Source organism: Colossoma macropomum, unplaced genomic scaffold (genome assembly GCF_904425465.1).
Source record: "Colossoma macropomum unplaced genomic scaffold, Colossoma_macropomum, whole genome shotgun sequence".
NCBI lineage: Eukaryota > Metazoa > Chordata > Actinopteri > Characiformes > Serrasalmidae > Colossoma > Colossoma macropomum.
Genome location: NW_023494807.1, coordinates 20,495,737 through 20,514,250, shown reverse-complemented (window position 1 = coordinate 20,514,250; position 18,514 = coordinate 20,495,737). Strand labels below are relative to the sequence as shown.

General features: G+C 41.0%; 1 protein-coding gene across 2 annotated transcripts in view; it reads left to right on the top strand.

Moving 5' to 3' along the window:
* The window catches only part of sbno2a (strawberry notch homolog 2a), a 33,292-nt gene extending 15,263 nt beyond the window's left edge, over positions 1-18,029 (top strand). Inside the window, exons 6-32 of one of the 2 annotated variants that reach the window (XM_036556044.1) lie at positions 279-371; positions 503-596; positions 934-1,094; positions 1,456-1,589; positions 1,963-2,053; positions 2,158-2,301; positions 3,212-3,329; positions 3,468-3,573; positions 3,737-3,890; positions 5,450-5,626; positions 5,808-5,905; positions 7,374-7,456; positions 7,626-7,808; positions 8,228-8,349; positions 8,498-8,629; positions 8,823-8,958; positions 9,089-9,201; positions 9,320-9,391; positions 10,032-10,140; positions 10,317-10,388; positions 11,273-11,416; positions 12,215-12,309; positions 12,479-12,571; positions 12,738-12,869; positions 13,360-13,436; positions 14,530-14,720; positions 15,147-18,029. In XM_036556044.1, the coding sequence (XP_036411937.1) occupies positions 279-371; positions 503-596; positions 934-1,094; positions 1,456-1,589; positions 1,963-2,053; positions 2,158-2,301; positions 3,212-3,329; positions 3,468-3,573; positions 3,737-3,890; positions 5,450-5,626; positions 5,808-5,905; positions 7,374-7,456; positions 7,626-7,808; positions 8,228-8,349; positions 8,498-8,629; positions 8,823-8,958; positions 9,089-9,201; positions 9,320-9,391; positions 10,032-10,140; positions 10,317-10,388; positions 11,273-11,416; positions 12,215-12,309; positions 12,479-12,571; positions 12,738-12,869; positions 13,360-13,436; positions 14,530-14,720; positions 15,147-16,477 (4,455 nt within the window). In that variant the 3' untranslated portion in view covers positions 16,478-18,029. The remainder of the gene's footprint in view (positions 1-278; positions 372-502; positions 597-933; positions 1,095-1,455; positions 1,590-1,962; positions 2,054-2,157; positions 2,302-3,211; positions 3,330-3,467; positions 3,574-3,736; positions 3,891-5,449; positions 5,627-5,807; positions 5,906-7,373; positions 7,457-7,625; positions 7,809-8,227; positions 8,350-8,497; positions 8,630-8,822; positions 8,959-9,088; positions 9,202-9,319; positions 9,392-10,031; positions 10,141-10,316; positions 10,389-11,272; positions 11,417-12,214; positions 12,310-12,478; positions 12,572-12,737; positions 12,870-13,359; positions 13,437-14,529; positions 14,721-15,146) is intronic. The other variant, XM_036556045.1, reaches the window with a different exon arrangement.
* Positions 18,030-18,514: the final 485 nt, after the last annotated feature.

Below are 18,514 nucleotides of genomic sequence, written 5' to 3'. Positions count from 1 at the left end.
AGTTTTTTTTTAATTTACTAAATTTTACTTTGTGTCAAACGATTGACACCAACTAATAATTTTGGCTATTTGCATTTAAGGACTACAGTTACAGTAGACAAGACTGCTGTCAGTACATGGTCATAGTCAGTGTTCTATATTGAGCAGTTAGTTAATTAATCATCGAGAGGCTTGCATCCAATTCATTCTTTCAGTTTCTTTCAGTCATTGTTAATTTTCTGTGTATTTGTGTGTGTGTGTCTGTCTGTCTGTTTTCTGTGTCATCCATTTCCCATCAGTTGGTCCCATCAGTTCCTCATTCGCACAAGTTTTTGAACAGTCTGGACGAAATCAGTGCCATCCTGAGCAACACCCCGATAGCAGGACATAAGGTAGTTTAGAGCCCTTCATTTCATCACATCTTTGATTTGGAGGTTTTTATGTAGGATTACAAGACATCCTCTCTCCTTTCTCTTTCTCTGTTGCTCATTCACTCTCTTCTTCTGTGTTACACTTTGTGTAGTTGCCTCCACCCGAGGAAGAAGAGGAGGCAGATGTGGAAGAGACAGAAGAACTCGGGCACATGGACACATATGCTGAATACAAGCCATCCAAATGTACTAGTACTCCATTACTCTTAAATTGAATACTGAAACAGTTTTGACACAAAATACACTGGGCAAATGATACGGGCCTGTGTTTTGTGTATCAGATTGCTCAGAATTAGTGCTGAGCTATGAACAGTTTTTACCTTCTGTACTTTAGTAAATGTAAGTACATACATGGACAGGATGTATGCTATTTAGACTTTTCTGGTATTCAGCTGCAGATGTCAGTTGATCAATACATATGTCAATACATACATTTTTCTTTTCTTGCTTGTTCTTTTGAGGGTGTTCTGCAGTAAAGGTTTACATGATGATGCTTATCATATCTCTCTCTGTATATTTGCAGCTACCATTGGAATCTCTCACCCAGATATTGTGGTAGAGACCAGCACTCTCTCTAGCGTACCGCCTCCAGATGTCACATACACTCTTTCTATCCCAGACAGCACCATCCAGACTGGTCTACTGTCCGCCTTGCAACTTGAGGCTGTCATCTATGCCTGCCAGGTACACAAACCAGCCAGGGCAATGAATGAACCACTAAAAGAACTACAGAAATTTGGCCTTATTTTTAACCTTTAGGTTCAGCCTCTGAAATTACCTTGTATTGAGCATTTTAAAAAAATGTTATCTGAGAGTTTCAAACTGCTAATGTTTGAGCACCAGACTGTTGTCAGAAATTGGTCCTTTGACAAACAAATTGACTTTTTGGTGCAATTAATTAGTTGTATAAATAATTACTTGTCCTTTATCAAGTATATTGCCATGGCTGATTCTCATTTCACCAATGCAAAATGATGTTTTTAGCCAGAATGAGAGTCCTAACATAGCCTGTGTGCTAACTTGGGTTTTCTTGATGGCCTCTCAGCAACATGAGGTGATCCTGCAGAACAACCAAAGGGCAGGTTTTCTGATTGGGGATGGAGCTGGTGTGGGGAAGGGCCGCACTGTGGCCGGCATCATACTGGAGAACTACTTAAAGGGAAGGAAGAGAGCCCTATGGTAAGGCAGGCATTTCGTATTATTTAAGGCTTCGTTGCAAAGCAGAAATGTTCTTCTAGCCACTTCCACTTAGGAAAATCCATGTTATAGGATGCACCATAGCAGTTCTTACTTGTGACGAAGCCCTACTACGTTTAAAATGAACACTGTTACTGTCTACTGTCTTGCATTTGATTATTTTAAAATACAAAGGGTTTAAGGGTGGTGTCCACCTTTGTATTGGCATGTACCCTGTTTGTAAAATCAAAGACAAACATTATAATGTAAAATAGAGTGGGAGTTATATCTCTGGCTGTATGAATTAGCATGTTTGTAAAAGAGTATTCTTTTTATATTCTCAGAAATGTTAATTGTTTTCTTTGTTCTCGTTCAGGTTCAGCGTGTCTAATGATCTGAAGTACGATGCAGAGAGAGACCTCAAGGACATAGAGGCCCCCAATATTCCTGTTTTTGCTTTAAACAAGGTGCTACACATTTTAAGTTATTTAAAAAAGACTTGGTTTGCTGACAGTTGTATAGATGCCCCAGTGCCTTCTATGAAGTCATTTTGTGTATGTTTGTGTGTCAGATTAAGTATGGAGACACAGCTACCTCAGAGGGTGTCCTGTTTGCAACATACTCAGCGCTGATTGGGGAGAGTCAGGCAGGAGGACAGCACCGCACCAGACTCAAACAGATACTGGACTGGTGTAAACCTGACTTTGATGGAGTTGTATCCTTTTGTGTAGTGCCTCTGGCTAGTAATGCCCAAGTTTCAGCATGAGATAATGCATGTCTTTATTTTATTAAATCTATGTTAGTTCAGGATAGTTCGTAGGCTATATTCTCCTAGTTCACATACTTCCAGAGGTGGAAAGAGCACGGAAAATTACTACATAAGTAACAATGCTGTTGCTGTAGTGATGCTTTACAAGAGTACAAGTGAAAATATCAGTAAAGGAGATTATTCAAGTAGCAGTAAACAAGTTGGTTTTTTGTATATCTACATTTACAGTGAGTCAGTTTGAAAATATTTCTTAGTTGACTTGGCTATATCATTGGAAATAATCTGTGCAAACAATAAAGCAAACATGACACTCATGAAAAATGTTATGAGACCTGAGACCAGTGCACATTATTTACACATCTTTCTGTGTACTGTGTAAGGCACAAGGTTTGCTTCAGACTATGTGCATATCATGATTAGATGATATGAGTTATGTAATATAATATAACGCTTCCTAATGTATGAGTTTCTGCTTTGATCGGCTTTCAGAACTGAATTTCTTAAATTTAACTGGTGTTCCTTCTAACTGGGTCTGCTGAAACGCACATTTACATTTTTACTCTGTATGGAACAATGAAATTAAGTGTAATAAAAGTATTATAAAGCAACTCAAGTAGAAGTAATATGATTTTAATCATACTAAAAACATGACCATCACAGTGGAAAAATGTACTCAAGGCTTTGTACCGAGAGTAAATGTAAGTAGTTACTTTCCAACTCTGCACAATGCTGACAACCAAAAAGAGGTGTTTGTTCTTGTAGTCCATGCAGAGTAAGAGTTGGCTTCTCTAGCCAAGCAGCTCTAGTTCTAGGTCTGTTAAGTAATACTTTTGCCTTGACATTTGACTCCTCTCAGATTGTGTTTGATGAATGCCATAAAGCCAAAAATGCAACGTCCACTAAGATGGGCAAAGCTGTACTGGACCTGCAGAACAAGTTGCCCCTGGCCAGGGTGGTCTATGCTAGTGCCACAGGTTTGTAGACAGAATACACGTGCGCACACACAGCAGAGCACATAGTTGAGTGTATATACTGCAATTAGATGTTTACATTGTTTTTTTTTTTTATTATTTTGTCTGTCCTGTGTTCATCTTTTCTCTGTTGTTTTTCAGGTGCCTCTGAGCCAAAGAACATGATCTATATGAGCCGGTTAGGGATTTGGGGAGAGGGAACACCCTTTAAGACATTTGAGGACTTCCTGCATGCCATTGAGAAGAGGTTAGTCCCAATAGCAAAGTTGTGTTCTGAAAATGCCTGTTTAAAAAGTATAGAAGGTCTCACTGTTAGCTAGACGTTTAATTGTGCATAAGCCATGGTTAATGAGCAGCTGCCATTCTAAGCTTGGTGCCAATCAACAGCTATGCTTACTTGCCTCTTACAGGGGTGTTGGTGCCATGGAGATAGTTGCCATGGATATGAAAGTCAGTGGCATGTACATAGCCCGGCAGCTCAGCTTTTCTGGCGTGTCGTTCCGGATAGAGGAGATCACACTGGATGAGGATTTCAAGGTGGTCTACAACAAGGCAGCCCGTCTGGTGAGTTTCAGATAACACAACTTCACAACTGTGTGAACAGGCTTGATTGAGAAATCATTTCTTTAGACCATTAATGTTTCTAAGACAGAAAGTGAACTGGATGCATGTACTGTATAACCTACACTGGATGTTAACAACAAAGCTTGAACTTCAGGAGTGGGGATCAGGACCCTTGGTAACATTTTTATAAGAAAATCACTTACTATGTTTACTTGCACACCAGTGGTAAAATATTGCTCTAAGACTGCTAGTCTAAGATATGTTCATGATAAGAGCAAGGTTTGATTTTTATGGTTTGACTAAGCTCTTAGTCAACCTAAGTTTAACCAGGCATATGCTGTGCGATTTTTGGCCTGTTTTTAAGCCTGATTTGTTTGTAGCTGACTGAATTTCATGACGGGGCCGAACTCCAGTTTCATTAGCTGTTGTTTGATGTGCAGTGTGAGAACGAAAGTGATGCCCAATTAACTGCCCAGATGATCTCTGATTGAGCAATCGGGTGATCGGATGGATGTCAAAACTTTTTGGTTGCTTGTCTCGCAGTTTGAGTAGTCTTGTAAACTGACTGCTGAAAGTCGCATACTAACTACATGCCAACCACTGCCCCGACACAGGCTAAGAAAATGGAGGTACATGCCAACTTTACTTTTTGACTTACTAGATTTCTGAGGTATAAACCTCTTAATACAGTATTTTTTTTAATTGTTGTAGAAAAACGGTTAGTAGAGGCTGTATTGTCCTACCAAAATGAAGCACCTGGTTTTAGTTTCAGTGCACAGTGTGGCACAAGTTAGCAAAGCTGCTGTACCACAGTTTGTCAATGGCTCAATCTCAAACAACTTCCTCATTCCTTTATATAGTGTTAGTTATGAAATTATAGCTTCTGTACCCAAAATGTGCACACATGGCTGAATCCCAAATGACTGTTTATTAGACAAATTATGCACTGTTCAGGTGTGGGAGCCAGTATTTTAATTCCTTTGTAGTGCACTATGTAGAGAGCAGGGAAATGGAGATTCAGCCTATTATTTTTACTTGGTACTCGGGCACGCATTGTGTTATTTTGAATGCTTTGAATAGCTTGTTTGAAATTGTCCGTAGACAGAGATGTCTTTTGGGGCTGCCTTTCATGTGAAGTGTGAGCACTCACATTGTATCATGTTAATCGGACAGAGCGCCTATGTACAATGTGAGTGTATTGGTTGTAGGCTTTGTCCGTACACAATGGTGTACTCAAATGTGCAGTGTGAGCAGACACTAAAGAACAAGATTTCTAAAATCACACAGTGTATCACATTTATGGCTGGGTTTAGACAGTGTTTTGTCAGGCTTCGGTTGTTTGTATTCAAAGCTTGATCCTGTGGGTTGGACCAAACTTGGGAGAATGTTCCTGGGCTGTATTCATGTTTTGTTCAAAATTTCAGAGCCAATTAAAGCTCTAGTGTGACCAACCCTCAGCATTTTGGACCAGTATGAAGTAACATATGCTTAACATATTATCATGTACGAACTAATCTTTGCTTTCTCCGGGCTTTTTTTCTTTGTTTTTTTTTCCTCAGTGGGCCGAGGCTTTGGACCTGTTCACCAGGGCAGCGGACGTGCTAGGACTGGTCTCGCGCAAGTCCCTCTGGGGCCAGTTCTGGTCCTCTCACCAGCGCTTTTTTAAATACCTTTGCATTGCCGCCAAAGTGCGCCGCCTGGTGGAGCTTGCTCAGGCTGAGATGGAACATGGCAAGGTGAGAGACAGTGACTGAAGTTTTAATTGTTATTGTTGATGAAATGAATGGTCTTTGTCACCGTGATTGAAAAACCGAAGCCAGAGCCTTCTGTGTAAGTGTGGGCAAATAGGTTAATCTGTTGTTTTTGTGTGTGTGTGTGTGTGTGTGTGTGTGTGTGTGTGTGCGCGCACATATGTAGTGCATTGTGATTGGGCTACAGTCGACCGGTGAGGCCCGTACACGAGAGGTGCTGGATGAGAATGATGGACACCTGGACAGATTTGTCTCTGCAGCTGAGTGAGTTCCTTTGGAGTTTAAGGCTTAGTCCATAACTGAATCAAATTGTTTCCTCTTCACCTCCGTACTCTGGTTCCACCTTTGGCTCTTCTCTCATCTTGTTCTTTAGATGAATGCTTGGCAGCTTCTTCATGTGTGAAACAGACTAGTAATTTGCCATAGCTTGAATCTTAGAACCGGTAATAGTGAGCTGGTAAATGTCAGATCTTTGTATTCACATTCTTGTGTTGGTTTTTGCCTTTGTGCCAAAATTACATTAACATGCTTTACAATTAATTACATGGTTGTTTCATTAGCTTTCAGTAATTGTTAGCCACATGGCTAAGAACTTGACTGGAGCTCCGTCCATGTCTGACCCAATTTGTAACTGTTGGGATGAATCAAAGAGATTGTCAAGATTATTTGGTGGGTAATTTTTTTTTTGTTCAAGGAATTCAAAGAGCAAAACTCTGATCTAGGATGTGAATCAGGGTTCATTTTAGACCATTTATCAGTTTTGGACCAAAGTCTTCTCAAGAGCTCTTTGTAACATGAGCCCCTTCTACAGAGCAGCTAACTGGTCATTACCATGTCTGAGCAGAACAGCTGCTAAAAGAATTATAGTTTGATAAGCACCCTGCAGTCCATATAATAAGAATGCATGTGTGTCAACATGCCATTACAGTACTTTGTTCTGCTGCATGGTAGATGACCAGATCCAGTTTTTCTGAAGCTGCCAGAAATATAAATTAAACATTCTGCTGCCATGAGAAAGATGAGATAAGCTGGCATTTAAGCCTTAGTCATATTGTGTAATGTTAACCACAAATAAAAAAAAAAACTGGTTATAATATCGCTCTCATGGATTTAATGATAACTTGTACACAATTTTGGAAGTAACTGTCATACAGTGTCAAGGAACAGACACTTAAAACCTGCAGTATACTGTAAATAAAAAATATTTTTTTCTGGCTAAATGGACATGGAATTCCTAATCACTGCAACAGAGACCTCCCTCTGACTGCTGTTGGTCACATGGTCCACTGCACAGAGTAGGTTCTATGGATGCTGAGTTATTTTTAAGTATACTTACAATAAGGTGTTTGGCAGTAGTTCTGTTTCGTTTAGTTCCTCCATTGTTTGAAATTTGCTGACAGCTTTAAGTATCCCTGTGAACTCTTGAAGGTCCTGATAGGCCATGCTTAAAATTGTGGCTTGGCTGGGCCATATGAAATGATGCATTATCCTGCAGTTGGTCTTTTGATGCTCTTTCAAGTCTAAAAATACATCTGCTGTCTGTACTTTTCTTTGCCAGTCATACAAGGTTTCACAATTTTGTAATTCAAAGCTACCATCAAGACTACCACTTGAAGTTCTCTCTATTGGACCATAATATGAGACGTAGATTTAAGACTAATGTGAATAGTATGGTTATGAGTGGTTCTGTGGTAGAGAGATGGGAGAGATTCATCATGGTGTTTGCTTCCAGGCGTGTGTTCTATTCTCTGGTTCAGAAGCACTTTCCATTAGAGAAACCGAAGAGAGAGAAAACACCTGGAAATAAAAGAAAACGTAAGTGGCCATACACTACCCATTGATAATTAAATTGACTACACTATCGAGTATTTTGCCTTTTAATATGTTGGGCAATGTATTTACCAAATAGAAGCATTTTGCTTGTGTTGGTGTTGGATGTGTGTGAATCGGTCATAAGTAATAGTTCCTGATTGGGATTTCATAGGAAAGCCTAGAGGTCGACCACCCAAATTCCCAAAGCACTGTGTGGAGGTGGGAGGGGTCATTAAGATCAGTGATGACTCTGATTCGGACTTTGAGGATATAGACAGTTACTCAAACTCTTCACCTGAGTCACTGCAAGACAACGATGACGTCATCTTCGTCCACCACATCAATGGACCTACAGGTACGTTGACTGGAGCAGGAGATTTGGGAATTCTGAGTCTGGCTGTTAAAAATAAAGAATATCTTTAAGCTTTTGTGAATCAATCCCCTATGCCTGGCCTAAGAACTAAGAGGGTTAAAAGTCATTCAGGCCAGCTTGTAGAATCACTGGCTTTATAGCCAAGTCATTCCATGTAATCACTTTATTTCTGCTGCATCATAGTAGCTCATTCTATCTGACTGTTCTGGGCATGCCTTGAAGCCCAGTGTTTCAGTCTGTCTTGATTTCAGCTCTGGTGTGCTTATTAAATCGGAGTATAATTTCTAGTCTAGACTACTAAATCACATGGGAGCGATTCAGCTTTCTTCCCGTCTCTCAGCTGGGCCTGTCGAAGAGTGTGTGTGTGTGAGTGTGACTTATGATTTTTCTCCTGCCCTCAGCAAAACTGGAGGAACTGAGGCATGGACTGCTGGCTAAGATAGCGGGGCTGGGGAAAGAGCTTCCTCTTAACACACTGGATGAGCTGATTGACAGGTTTGGAGGGCCAGAGAAAGTGGCTGAGGTGAATATTCACATGACTACAAATCAAGCTTAGTAAAGATTTTAAAAACGTAAACAGTCATCTTATGTAATGTTAAATAGGTGTGTAGGTAATGACACTTATTTATTTCAAATATTCAAAGTTGTATAAATGATGTGTATGCATGTAGATGACAGGGCGCAAGGGCCGTGTAGTGCGAAGGCCGGATGGAAGGGTCCAGTATGAATCACGGGCGGAGCAGGGGCTCACTATTGACCACGTTAATGTCAAAGAGAAGGAGCGTTTCATGGGAGGAGAGAAGGTAAAGAGAGCCCTCAATCTCAGGCTTTGTATTATATTTACAGCTGCTGACATTTGTGTGTAGTATGCCTCAGATTTTTTACTGAACTACCTCTCTTCACATATTAATCTCTCCCTTCTTTCCCTTTGTCTCACTCTGTTCTTCTGTCTGTCTTCTGCCCGCTTTCTGTTATTTCTCTCTCTCTTTCTCTCAGCTGGTGGCGATCATCTCAGAGGCAGCAAGTTCAGGGATCTCTCTACAGGCAGATAAACGAGTGCAGAACCAGAGGAGGAGGGTACACATGACCCTGGAGCTGCCTTGGAGTGCTGACCGCGCCATCCAGCAGTTTGGTGCGTGCATATGAGAGAAAGTGTACCTGCTGAGTTGTTAGGACTGCAGTTCTCTTCAACTATGTATAACATTGGAAGGCTGAATGAAGTAGAGTATGGCTTTGGCTGAAGTGGATTTCTGCTTCTATAGGTCGCACTCATCGCTCTAATCAGGTGACTGCTCCAGAGTATATATTTCTGATCTCAGAGTTGGCGGGAGAGAGACGTTTCGCATCTATTGTGGCCAAGCGCCTGGAGAGTTTGGTAATAATGCAGTACAGTCACTGGCCTTTCCTGCTCAACATTCATGCAAATACGCTGCACAAAACTGAAGTAGCATAAATGTACCAGAGATATTCATGGCTGTATCTTTCCCCATCAGGGTGCCCTGACACATGGTGACAGACGAGCCACAGAGAGCAGAGACCTGAGCAAATACAACTTTGAAAACAAAGTAAGTGTACACACATATGAACATAGGCCTTCTTAGTTCCATGCTTGCATGTTATGGACAAAAATGCTCCAGATAAACGTGATTAAAAAGGAATTGATAGCAATTTAATAAGATTTTAAAGATATAAATAAAGATAATAAATATATATCTCTTACAATGTTCTGTAGGGGGTCTGTAAAATCTTACATTTTTAACAGCTTTTCTTTCCATGCATTGTCTGTTACATCTAGATCCAGGTTTAGTTTATAAGCTACACTCAGATAAGAAATATATTTAGTATGATAGGGTAGTTTAGCTAAGGGTTTAAAGCAGTGGTTTGGCAAAAACTGTTTACTTGTATACTGTAGCTATGAGGATAGTATAGTCAGAAGTTAGTATCATTCAAAATGCTTGCAAAAACAATATAATACAAAGTGACAGAAACCACATAAGTAAGTTTATTTGTGATTACAATGCAACTCAGCATGGTTTCAGGCTGTTGTCATTTGTGGTAAGAGGCAAACTGCATAAATTATACTTTTTGCCAGAACCATGATATTAAGCTGAAAGAACAGTTCACTTTTGGAATACAGTTGTGAAATATTGCCTGAAACAAATATAAATAAATGTTTCTTCTGTTTGTCTCTCTTCCTTTGCTTAGTATGGCACCAAAGCTTTGGATAAGATCACTAAAGCTATACTGGGACAAATTGACAACAAAGTTACTGCACCAAAAGGTTATCCAGGGGGTGAAGCAAGGTTCTTCACAGGTTGGGACAACTTTTTATTCACAGCTATGTTGTCTGTATGCATACAGTGTTGTTTAGTTTGTGTTGTGGAAACGTTAATTTAACTTTAGTCATTGTTAATGAGATGCCTTTTTAAAGAGGTGGAACATCCTTATTTCAGTGTCTAACTAATAAACAATCTTGTTTGTGACTTTCAGAAATGAAGAAAGGCATGACTGATGTGGGTATTTTCTGTAAAGAACCACGATTTGGACTCAACACAGAGAAAGGTAATGGTAATGCATTAATAATGACAAAAATGCAGTGCTCAAAGCGGTCACAGTGACACTGCCTAAAGCTGCTTTCTTTTCTAACTGTCTGTCTAAAACTTCTTAAGGCATTTAGCCAGCTCTACCAGAGCATAATAGTTGTGCTTCGTAGTAGGGGTGCTCAGTATGTTATTTGTTAATGTTATTGCAGCATTAAGGCTAGAGATGCATAGATATGGGAATTTTGGGCCGATACTGATACTGGCCACAAATGTAGCAAAATGTATAAAAGGAAATATTTTAGCACAGCAGCCCAACTTTATCTGAATGTTCTGTTCTTCCAGAGTACAATAAATACTGGTTTGAAATACCAGTCAAATTAAATCTGTCGATTTGTTATAAGAAATTATATACCAATATGGATATGATTTCGATAGCATCATATATTTCTAATCAAGGAGCTCACTTAATCCAATAAAAACTTCATTTTGGTCTAAATGTGGCAGGCAAGTCGACAGTCCTTTGTGTTTGTGATATTTTCAGGCATATCACAATTGCAGTCAGTGGCTGCACCACAATACTCCATTACTTTGCAGCCCTATCTAGATGCACTGATCATCTCGACTGACCTGCATCTCAGTGCTTTCTTGAGTTTTCAGTGAGCTGCTTCATTTAGAATGTGAGATGCTGTCAGGCTGGGAGCTCTGTGGACAAGAACATTAAAGATTAAAAATGCCAGTCACTGTCAGATTAAACTTTAATTAAAGTTCATGCTAGAATTCAGTTTATCCCCCCTGCATTTGTATTTATTCTGGATGATGCTGTTCGAGTTCTGATTGATTTCCCCAAAGGAGTTTATTGGTCCAGCTTAATCGGGGTGACTTGTTTTTCCTCTCATATCATAGACTGCACAATCACTAAGTTCCTGAACCGGATTTTGGGCCTGGAAGTGCATCAGCAGAACTCACTCTTCCAGTATTTCACCGACAACTTCGACTACTTGATTGAAAAGGACAAGAAGGAAGGCAAATATGACATGGGCATCCTTGGTAAGCAGCTTGTGCTCCTGAATGGTTTGAGGTAAACACACTGTCTAAATATTGCATGGGATATATCTTCTCTCCCCATCACTCACTGGTATGGTACAAATAGAAGACTAAACTTCAGTGCCTAGATAGTAGCTCAATTGCATAACTGTGGAACAGTGGACAACTACATATATAAGCCAAGCATATCTTTATCTCCCTTTTATCATATTATCGTTATTATTTAATGCCAGATGCCCTGCGGTTGTTTTGTTAGTATATTTTTAAGTACTGTTAAAGTAAAGGTTCTAACTTTGAAATTTGATTGCACTCCACAGTTGATGGGTCATTAGATGGTAAATCCTAGATATTGTTGTATATCGTCTGCCGACTCATTTTAGGAATCAGAAGTGATCCTGTTCTACTAAAATCAAATTGTTTTTATGTATTCTGGTTCCACGTTTCGATTCTCTGGGCGCATTTAGTCTCAAATTACACTACCTTTACTACCAGTGTTGGCAGTGCCGCAGATACTGCAATACTGGAACTGAAAGTACTGCTCACAGCAGTGTTCTCCAGCTCCAGTCCCAGGAGGGGATGCCCAGACATTGCACAGTGAAGTTTTTTCTTGCTCTCTCACCTGTTATAACTTATAAGTTCAATGTCACTCCCTCCATTTATTGAATCAGGAAATGTAGAGAAGAGAAAACACTGGGGAAGCCCCTGGGGTTGTGGTTGGGGGAAAAAAGGCTAACTTAGTGTTGTTACTTAGAGCCTGTATATGGAGGATGTTTGTTGATCTGTCTGTTCTCCTCTTATCAGATTTGGCTCCAGGTAATGATGAGATCCACGAGGAGAAACAGGAAGTTTTTCTAACCCCTGGAAACCCCCAGGAAGGCCAGGTTATCCTGTATAAGGTATATACAGCCCACATGTTGTCCCTAGTTTCTTAATTACTATGGGAAGCAATGGGAACTTTTGAAACTTCCCTCTTTTGGTATTTTTTTCTTAAATTTGCAGCAAAACAACTGCAGCAATGTTTTGTAATGCTGCACAAACAGACATGCGTTATCTTGTTGCTTTCAGATCAGTGTGGATCGGGGAATGCCTTGGGATGAGGCCTGCAGGAAAGCAGAGACGCTGACCAGGGAACATGAGGGCTTTTATCTCTCCCACAAGGTACTTAGTAGTTTTACTTTAATCACTTACTTTACTAATATTTACTAATAAGGTTGCTTTTTTTCAGTGGTTTGCACATGTTGTTGGTTTATTTAATAAATTACACAACTGTATATACTTTAGAAATAGAATTTTTAATAGTCTTTATGTATCTGTGTGTGTTCAGCTGCGAGGGAGCCAGCCATGTGTGTTGTTGGCAGAGCAAGGCAGAGGTCGTAATCTCGTTTTGTACAAGCCCAACATTGGCAGACAGGCCCATCCTGAGAACCTGGACAACTTGCAGCTGCGCTACCGCAAGGTCAGGAGTGAGCCTATGTATATGTGTGTGTGTGTGTGTGTGTGTGTGTGTGTGTGTGTGTGTGTGATATATATATATATATAAGTCTGTAGTATAGTATTGCTGTGGAATTGCAGCAGGCACAGTATAAAGCAGGGGTTGTCAGTTCTGGTTTTGTTGGCCCAGAGTCAAACGCTGTTCTGAGATTGTCCTGCTCAAATACACCGGATTCAACTCTTAAATGAAGTGCCATGTTTAGTTGGGGTGCTTGAGCAGGCAAGGTCCTGGAACCACAGAATTGATGATCCCTGTGTGAAATTATTGAGGTTAATTAATATTAAATAAACTGTTGTTAAAGTGGTCTTAGTTTTTCTAACCTTAAAAGTTGGAGTAGCCAGTAGATCAGTGGTTGCATAGTGACACCTAGTGGTTGAATTGCAGTACAACAAGATTCAGTTTTATAGAGTAACCTTTAAACTATTGGACCTTTCTCTGGTTTGTGCTACTGTAGGTGACGGCAGATGAAGCCAAGGATTGCTGGGAGAATCAGTTTGTCTTTTCATTTAAGAAATGCAGCCATGCCAACTGGTGAGTGGCAAAACACTGTGGGCAAGCATTGCGCTATAATAATAAAACTGGTTATAAGTATTCCATATGTAATTGGTCAGGAGTGTGTACTGCTGCATAGAACTGCTGTATGTATGTTCATGCTTGCAGTATAAGTAAGCGTAAACAGGTGGACTGTGGCAGAAGAGCAGGGGTGTCCAGTCTTCCCGCGAAAGGGCAGTGTGGCTGCAGGTTTTCTTTCCAGCAAAGCAGGAGCACACATGACTTATTGTTTGAACACAGTGACTGACTGAATAAGTCAGTGGAGTAAGGTGTGCTCATGTGGTGTGAGCATGTTTGGACAGAAAACCTCCAGCCCCACTGTCCCTTTTTGGGTAAGACTGGACACCCTTTCCGTAGTGGAATGATGTGTATAAGTCAGGCCCCCAGCTTTTGCCTTCCAAACCGTTTTGCCGGAAGTAAGCTTCTTAGGCACGAGAGGCCATTTGAGAGAAACTCTTTATTCACTTCCTTTCGTTCAGTCTTCAGTCTATAAAAATAGGCACACCTGAGCTTTAGATTACCTTATAGCCCTGTCCTCTTCTACAGGTCTGTCAAGCGCTATATAGCTTCAATATTAATGTTCCCTAGATAGGAATAATGATGAAAATAATTATTACTGTTCCTACAATAGCCTACATTATTTACAGTTGTTCATTTTCTTATGTATTTGTTTAGCATTAATGATCAGCATTGTCGTACATGTCTAGTTGAGGCTGTTACAAACAACCAATGATGCAGGAAGCTGTAACTAAAATTCTTTACATGGTGATGGTGTACTATGGTGCTGAATGGTTGTGATGATTTATGTTCCCTTCAGCATGTTCTACAAACTATACGTTTTTTTGCACACTGGAGGTTTGCATCATTAAGGCGTTTGCAGTCTCGCATGTTCTCTTAGTCCTCTGCACAAGAAGCCAATCAGGAAGTGACACGATCAGCCTCTCCTGGTCCCCATTGAAAACTGAGAGATTTCTTGGGTCCAGTTTAAAAATACTGTCAATGATATAAGAAGGCCGCAGGAGTGCTGACTTAACACTGTTTTTCTGTATTTTCATTGTGTGTGCGTAAGTAGGAAGGGTAAGTGTAAGCAGGTGGAGCAGGGCCAGGAGTGCTGGCTGGGCATGCGTCTACGGCAGTATCACATGCTGTGTGGAGCTTTGCTAAGAGTGTGGAAGCGAGTCGCAGATGTGGTCTCTGATGTCACCAACTCCAGCATCTTACAAATTGTGCGCCTCAAAACCAAACAGAACAGCAAGCAAGTTGGTGGGTATTAAAACTTTGTCACAGCTGTTCAGTGATTCAGCTGTTTATGGCTGCAACTAATCATGATTTTATTTAATTGTTTCACCTATCACCTAATTAAACTATTACTTGTAACTGTAACCTTCGATTTCTTTCCCTTTGCCACTGCCACCATTCAATGTTCTGTCTACAATAAACAATTCTTTTTTTTATGTGGTATGAAACTAATAGGGTCACATTTGTAGCCAACACTTCCCATAGTGAATTCCATACTGCCACAATGACCTTACCTTAGAAGTGACAGTATAAATAATTTGGCTGTTAATCCTCATTAGTTAGTCAAACGTCACATGTAACTGTGAGTATCAGACAGGTATTTCAAATTTATTCCGTAGTGACTAATGTTGTCACTTGCATAGTCGTAAAGTTGTATTAAATGTGTCTCAGGTATAAAGATCCCGGAGAACTGTGTGGAGCGCATACGCAGTGAGCTCTCCCAGATGGATGCGGAGGTGAAGCGTGCTCGGCAGGAGAAGCAGAAGCTTGCACAGGAGAAGCTTCTGCAGGAGCAGCGTACCCGTCAGATTTTCCTACGCCTGGAGCAACAGAAGCTCTCGCTGCTCAGCTGCAAAGCCTTCAAACACCCTCCGCCCTATCCAGGCACCCACCCAGGCCAGGCTGCACCACCTAAGAGCCAGAATGTTGACGAGGTACTTGACCTCACTCTCAGCCCCTGCCCTTCCCCAGAGCCCATAGCCAATGGTGCAAATGGAAGCTCAGCTTTGAACGGAGCAGTTTGCATAAATGGTGGCTTTGGGATGCAAAGAAGAGGAGGAAGTGGAGGGCTGAAGATTCCTGAAACGTTTCACCTGGAAGAACTGATCTCACAAGAGCAGCAGAGGGAACGTCAAGCTCCATTACAGGGGGCCATGGCCCACGTTCAGTCACGCCTTTCGCAGGCCCCCAGCTTCCTTGCTCTGAAGCAGCAGCTGAAGAACAGCCCACAGACCATCCACACGCTGAAGCAGCATACGGCACTAGGGGTGCTTCAACAAAGCAGGGCGCACGCACCCAGTGTGTTCAGCCCGCAGGACTCCAGTCAGGCAGCAGCTCGGTTTAACCCACAGATACTGCGGCTACAGAACAACGAGGGCAAGCCACTTGCACAGCATAAGCCGCAAGTTAACACTCTAACTAACCACACATTGCACGGACACCAGCTTCAGCAGTGCACGGATACCATGCCACGACCGTCTCACTCATTGTTACCTTCACCTTTACAGCAGGGCCATCATCAACATGCATCGATGCACACCCACACCCCCAGCATGCACTCACATGTGCTAGAAAGGCAAGTGCCGGTAAACGAACATGCATCACTTTCACTAAAAACGTGTCAGCAATCATCGCAAGCCATCAGCAGCCAGCCTGTGCTAAAAAGTTCCACAGCTCCACAGGACGACTTTGATTTTGACTTTCCATACACATTCTCTTCTCAAGCTCCTCAAGCTTTGTCCTCCTCTTCTCAGTCGTTCTCTTGCTCTTCCCAGAGCACGTTGTCCCTCTTCCCCTCTGTCGTCTCCTCGTCTTCACTCTCAGACTCTGTCTCCTCCTCCATCTTTGCTCCCTCCTCTGAGCGGCCTCACCTTCAAGTCAACGGCCATTGCAGCATGGATGCTTTGGACGCACGTGAGCCACTGGACCTTATGACTCGTGGAGCTTCCGCCGACCGCCGCCAGTCCGTCATTCAGTACAAACCGCTAGACTGGGACAGCTAGTGGCCACTCAAGAGAGTGCCTGTGAATCTACAGCACCACTGTACACGCACATGTTAGTACTGTCAGTTCTCATGATTGCAGGGATGTCCAGCTCCAGTCCAGGAACACTGTAGTCCAGTGTGGATTGATGCTTTCCCTGCTCATACGCATGTAGTAAGTTTTTGTTAAGGGAAATCACTGAAATGTGCTGGTCAAAGGCACTCCAGGACCAGAATTGGACTCCTTAATTTTTTGTGATCTCAAGGCTGTCCAGCAGATGTGTTTCTCATTCAGAAGTAGAAGAGTTTTTTTCCCTCTTTTTCTTCAGTTTGTTCCCCTAGTAAGTTTGTTCCCCTATAAGCTAGTTATTTTCAAAGGTGTTTCAGCCAGCAGTGTTTTTTCATTCAGTAAAGTTATGGTCCATTAACTAGGGGTGCTTCATATTCTCTTATGGAGTTAGATGACTTGGTAATCCTCATAGCTCAGATGAGACTGGAGCTGTCTAACATGACCTTTCAATAAGGGAAACAGCCCTGGCTGCTTTTAGGAGTGATTTCGCTGTACATGCCTCACACAGTCTGTCTCAGTGTATGCTGAAAATGAAAATACACTTTCAGAGTTCAAGGTACATTAGTTAAGATGCTCTTGGTTTTGTAGTCATCTCAAATCCATTGTAAGTGTTGTAATGGGAGTAACTAACTGACATTTGTCACTGTCGCTTCTTGTCCTGTTTCTGAAGGATGCAGCTCTCGGCATGTTTGTCCAAATGTGACGGATTTGCTTGTGTGTTTCTCTTTGTTACAAATGCCTTGAGTGCACCGACCAAACAGGAAGGGGTGATCAATCCTAGTTCATGCATCTTTAGCTGTTTTAAGGTTGATACTTGTTCATTTTTTTCATTAACATTCGTTTATGGCTTTCATCACACACATTGTTGATTTGCTTTTGTGAGGAGTTCAATCAGACCTGGACAAAATGCCTTTAGCTCAGTCAGTGCCTTCATATTTTTAAGATGCAGTCTTTCAATTTTCAACTCGTCTGTGTATGTTTTTATATATATATATATGTATATATATATATATATATATATATATATATACACACAAACAAACAACAGTAAGTTCCGGCCACTCAAGCTGATCGGTTGAGAGTCGTTTCTCACAAACACTGCATAACTCTGCTATGACGCTGTTGCTGAGCAACAACTTTGACAGCTGTAGGACACGGTCAAGCCATTTGAACGTTTTTACTTCTTACTTTGCGCACAAACAAATAATGGATACTTTTAAGATCACATTTGACCTACAGTCGATTTGGTCAGACTCTAAAGATGAGACTACACTAAATTCCGAAACTGTCATTACCAGTAAGCAAGATTTTCAGTCGGCAGCTGTGACAGAAGAACACCTAAACAACCTGGAATTAGCCAGAAATTAACTGAATACCTTTCATCAAGCAAAATGGGCTGTAAAATGCTTTACATACTGGCTGGAACAAAACAAGGAGCTGCTACTTTGACCTTGCTAACATTAAAACGTATTAAATGGCACGTTCACGGCCCAATTTATTTATTTCTGACTATTTATTTAACTGTTGTATAAAAGCAGTAGAACACTCTAGGTCGCGTGTTATTGCGAATAACATCATGGCTGTGATGTTATTTCGCAATAACACACTCCCTCTCATGTTCTATTGCTTTTATATATATATATATATATATATATATATATATATATATATATATATATATATATATATATATATATATATAAAAAATGTGTCTGTGTGTGGAGCAATAAGCCACTCAAGGTCATGTGTTACTGCGATTCTGTAACGGGGAAGGGTGTTCTTTGGCAAACATAAAATATATTAAAATACATGATGTTTAGATAAATAAGTTAATAATATTCAACATAAGTTTTCCGCCAAGAATAGAGTACGATGTCGTTGCTAATGAACGATTGACCGCTGAATGAGGAGAAGAACGTCTGGTGGCCAATCACTGTATACTGCAGACATTTTTGGCTCAACCAATCAGATTTTAGGACCGGAACTGCC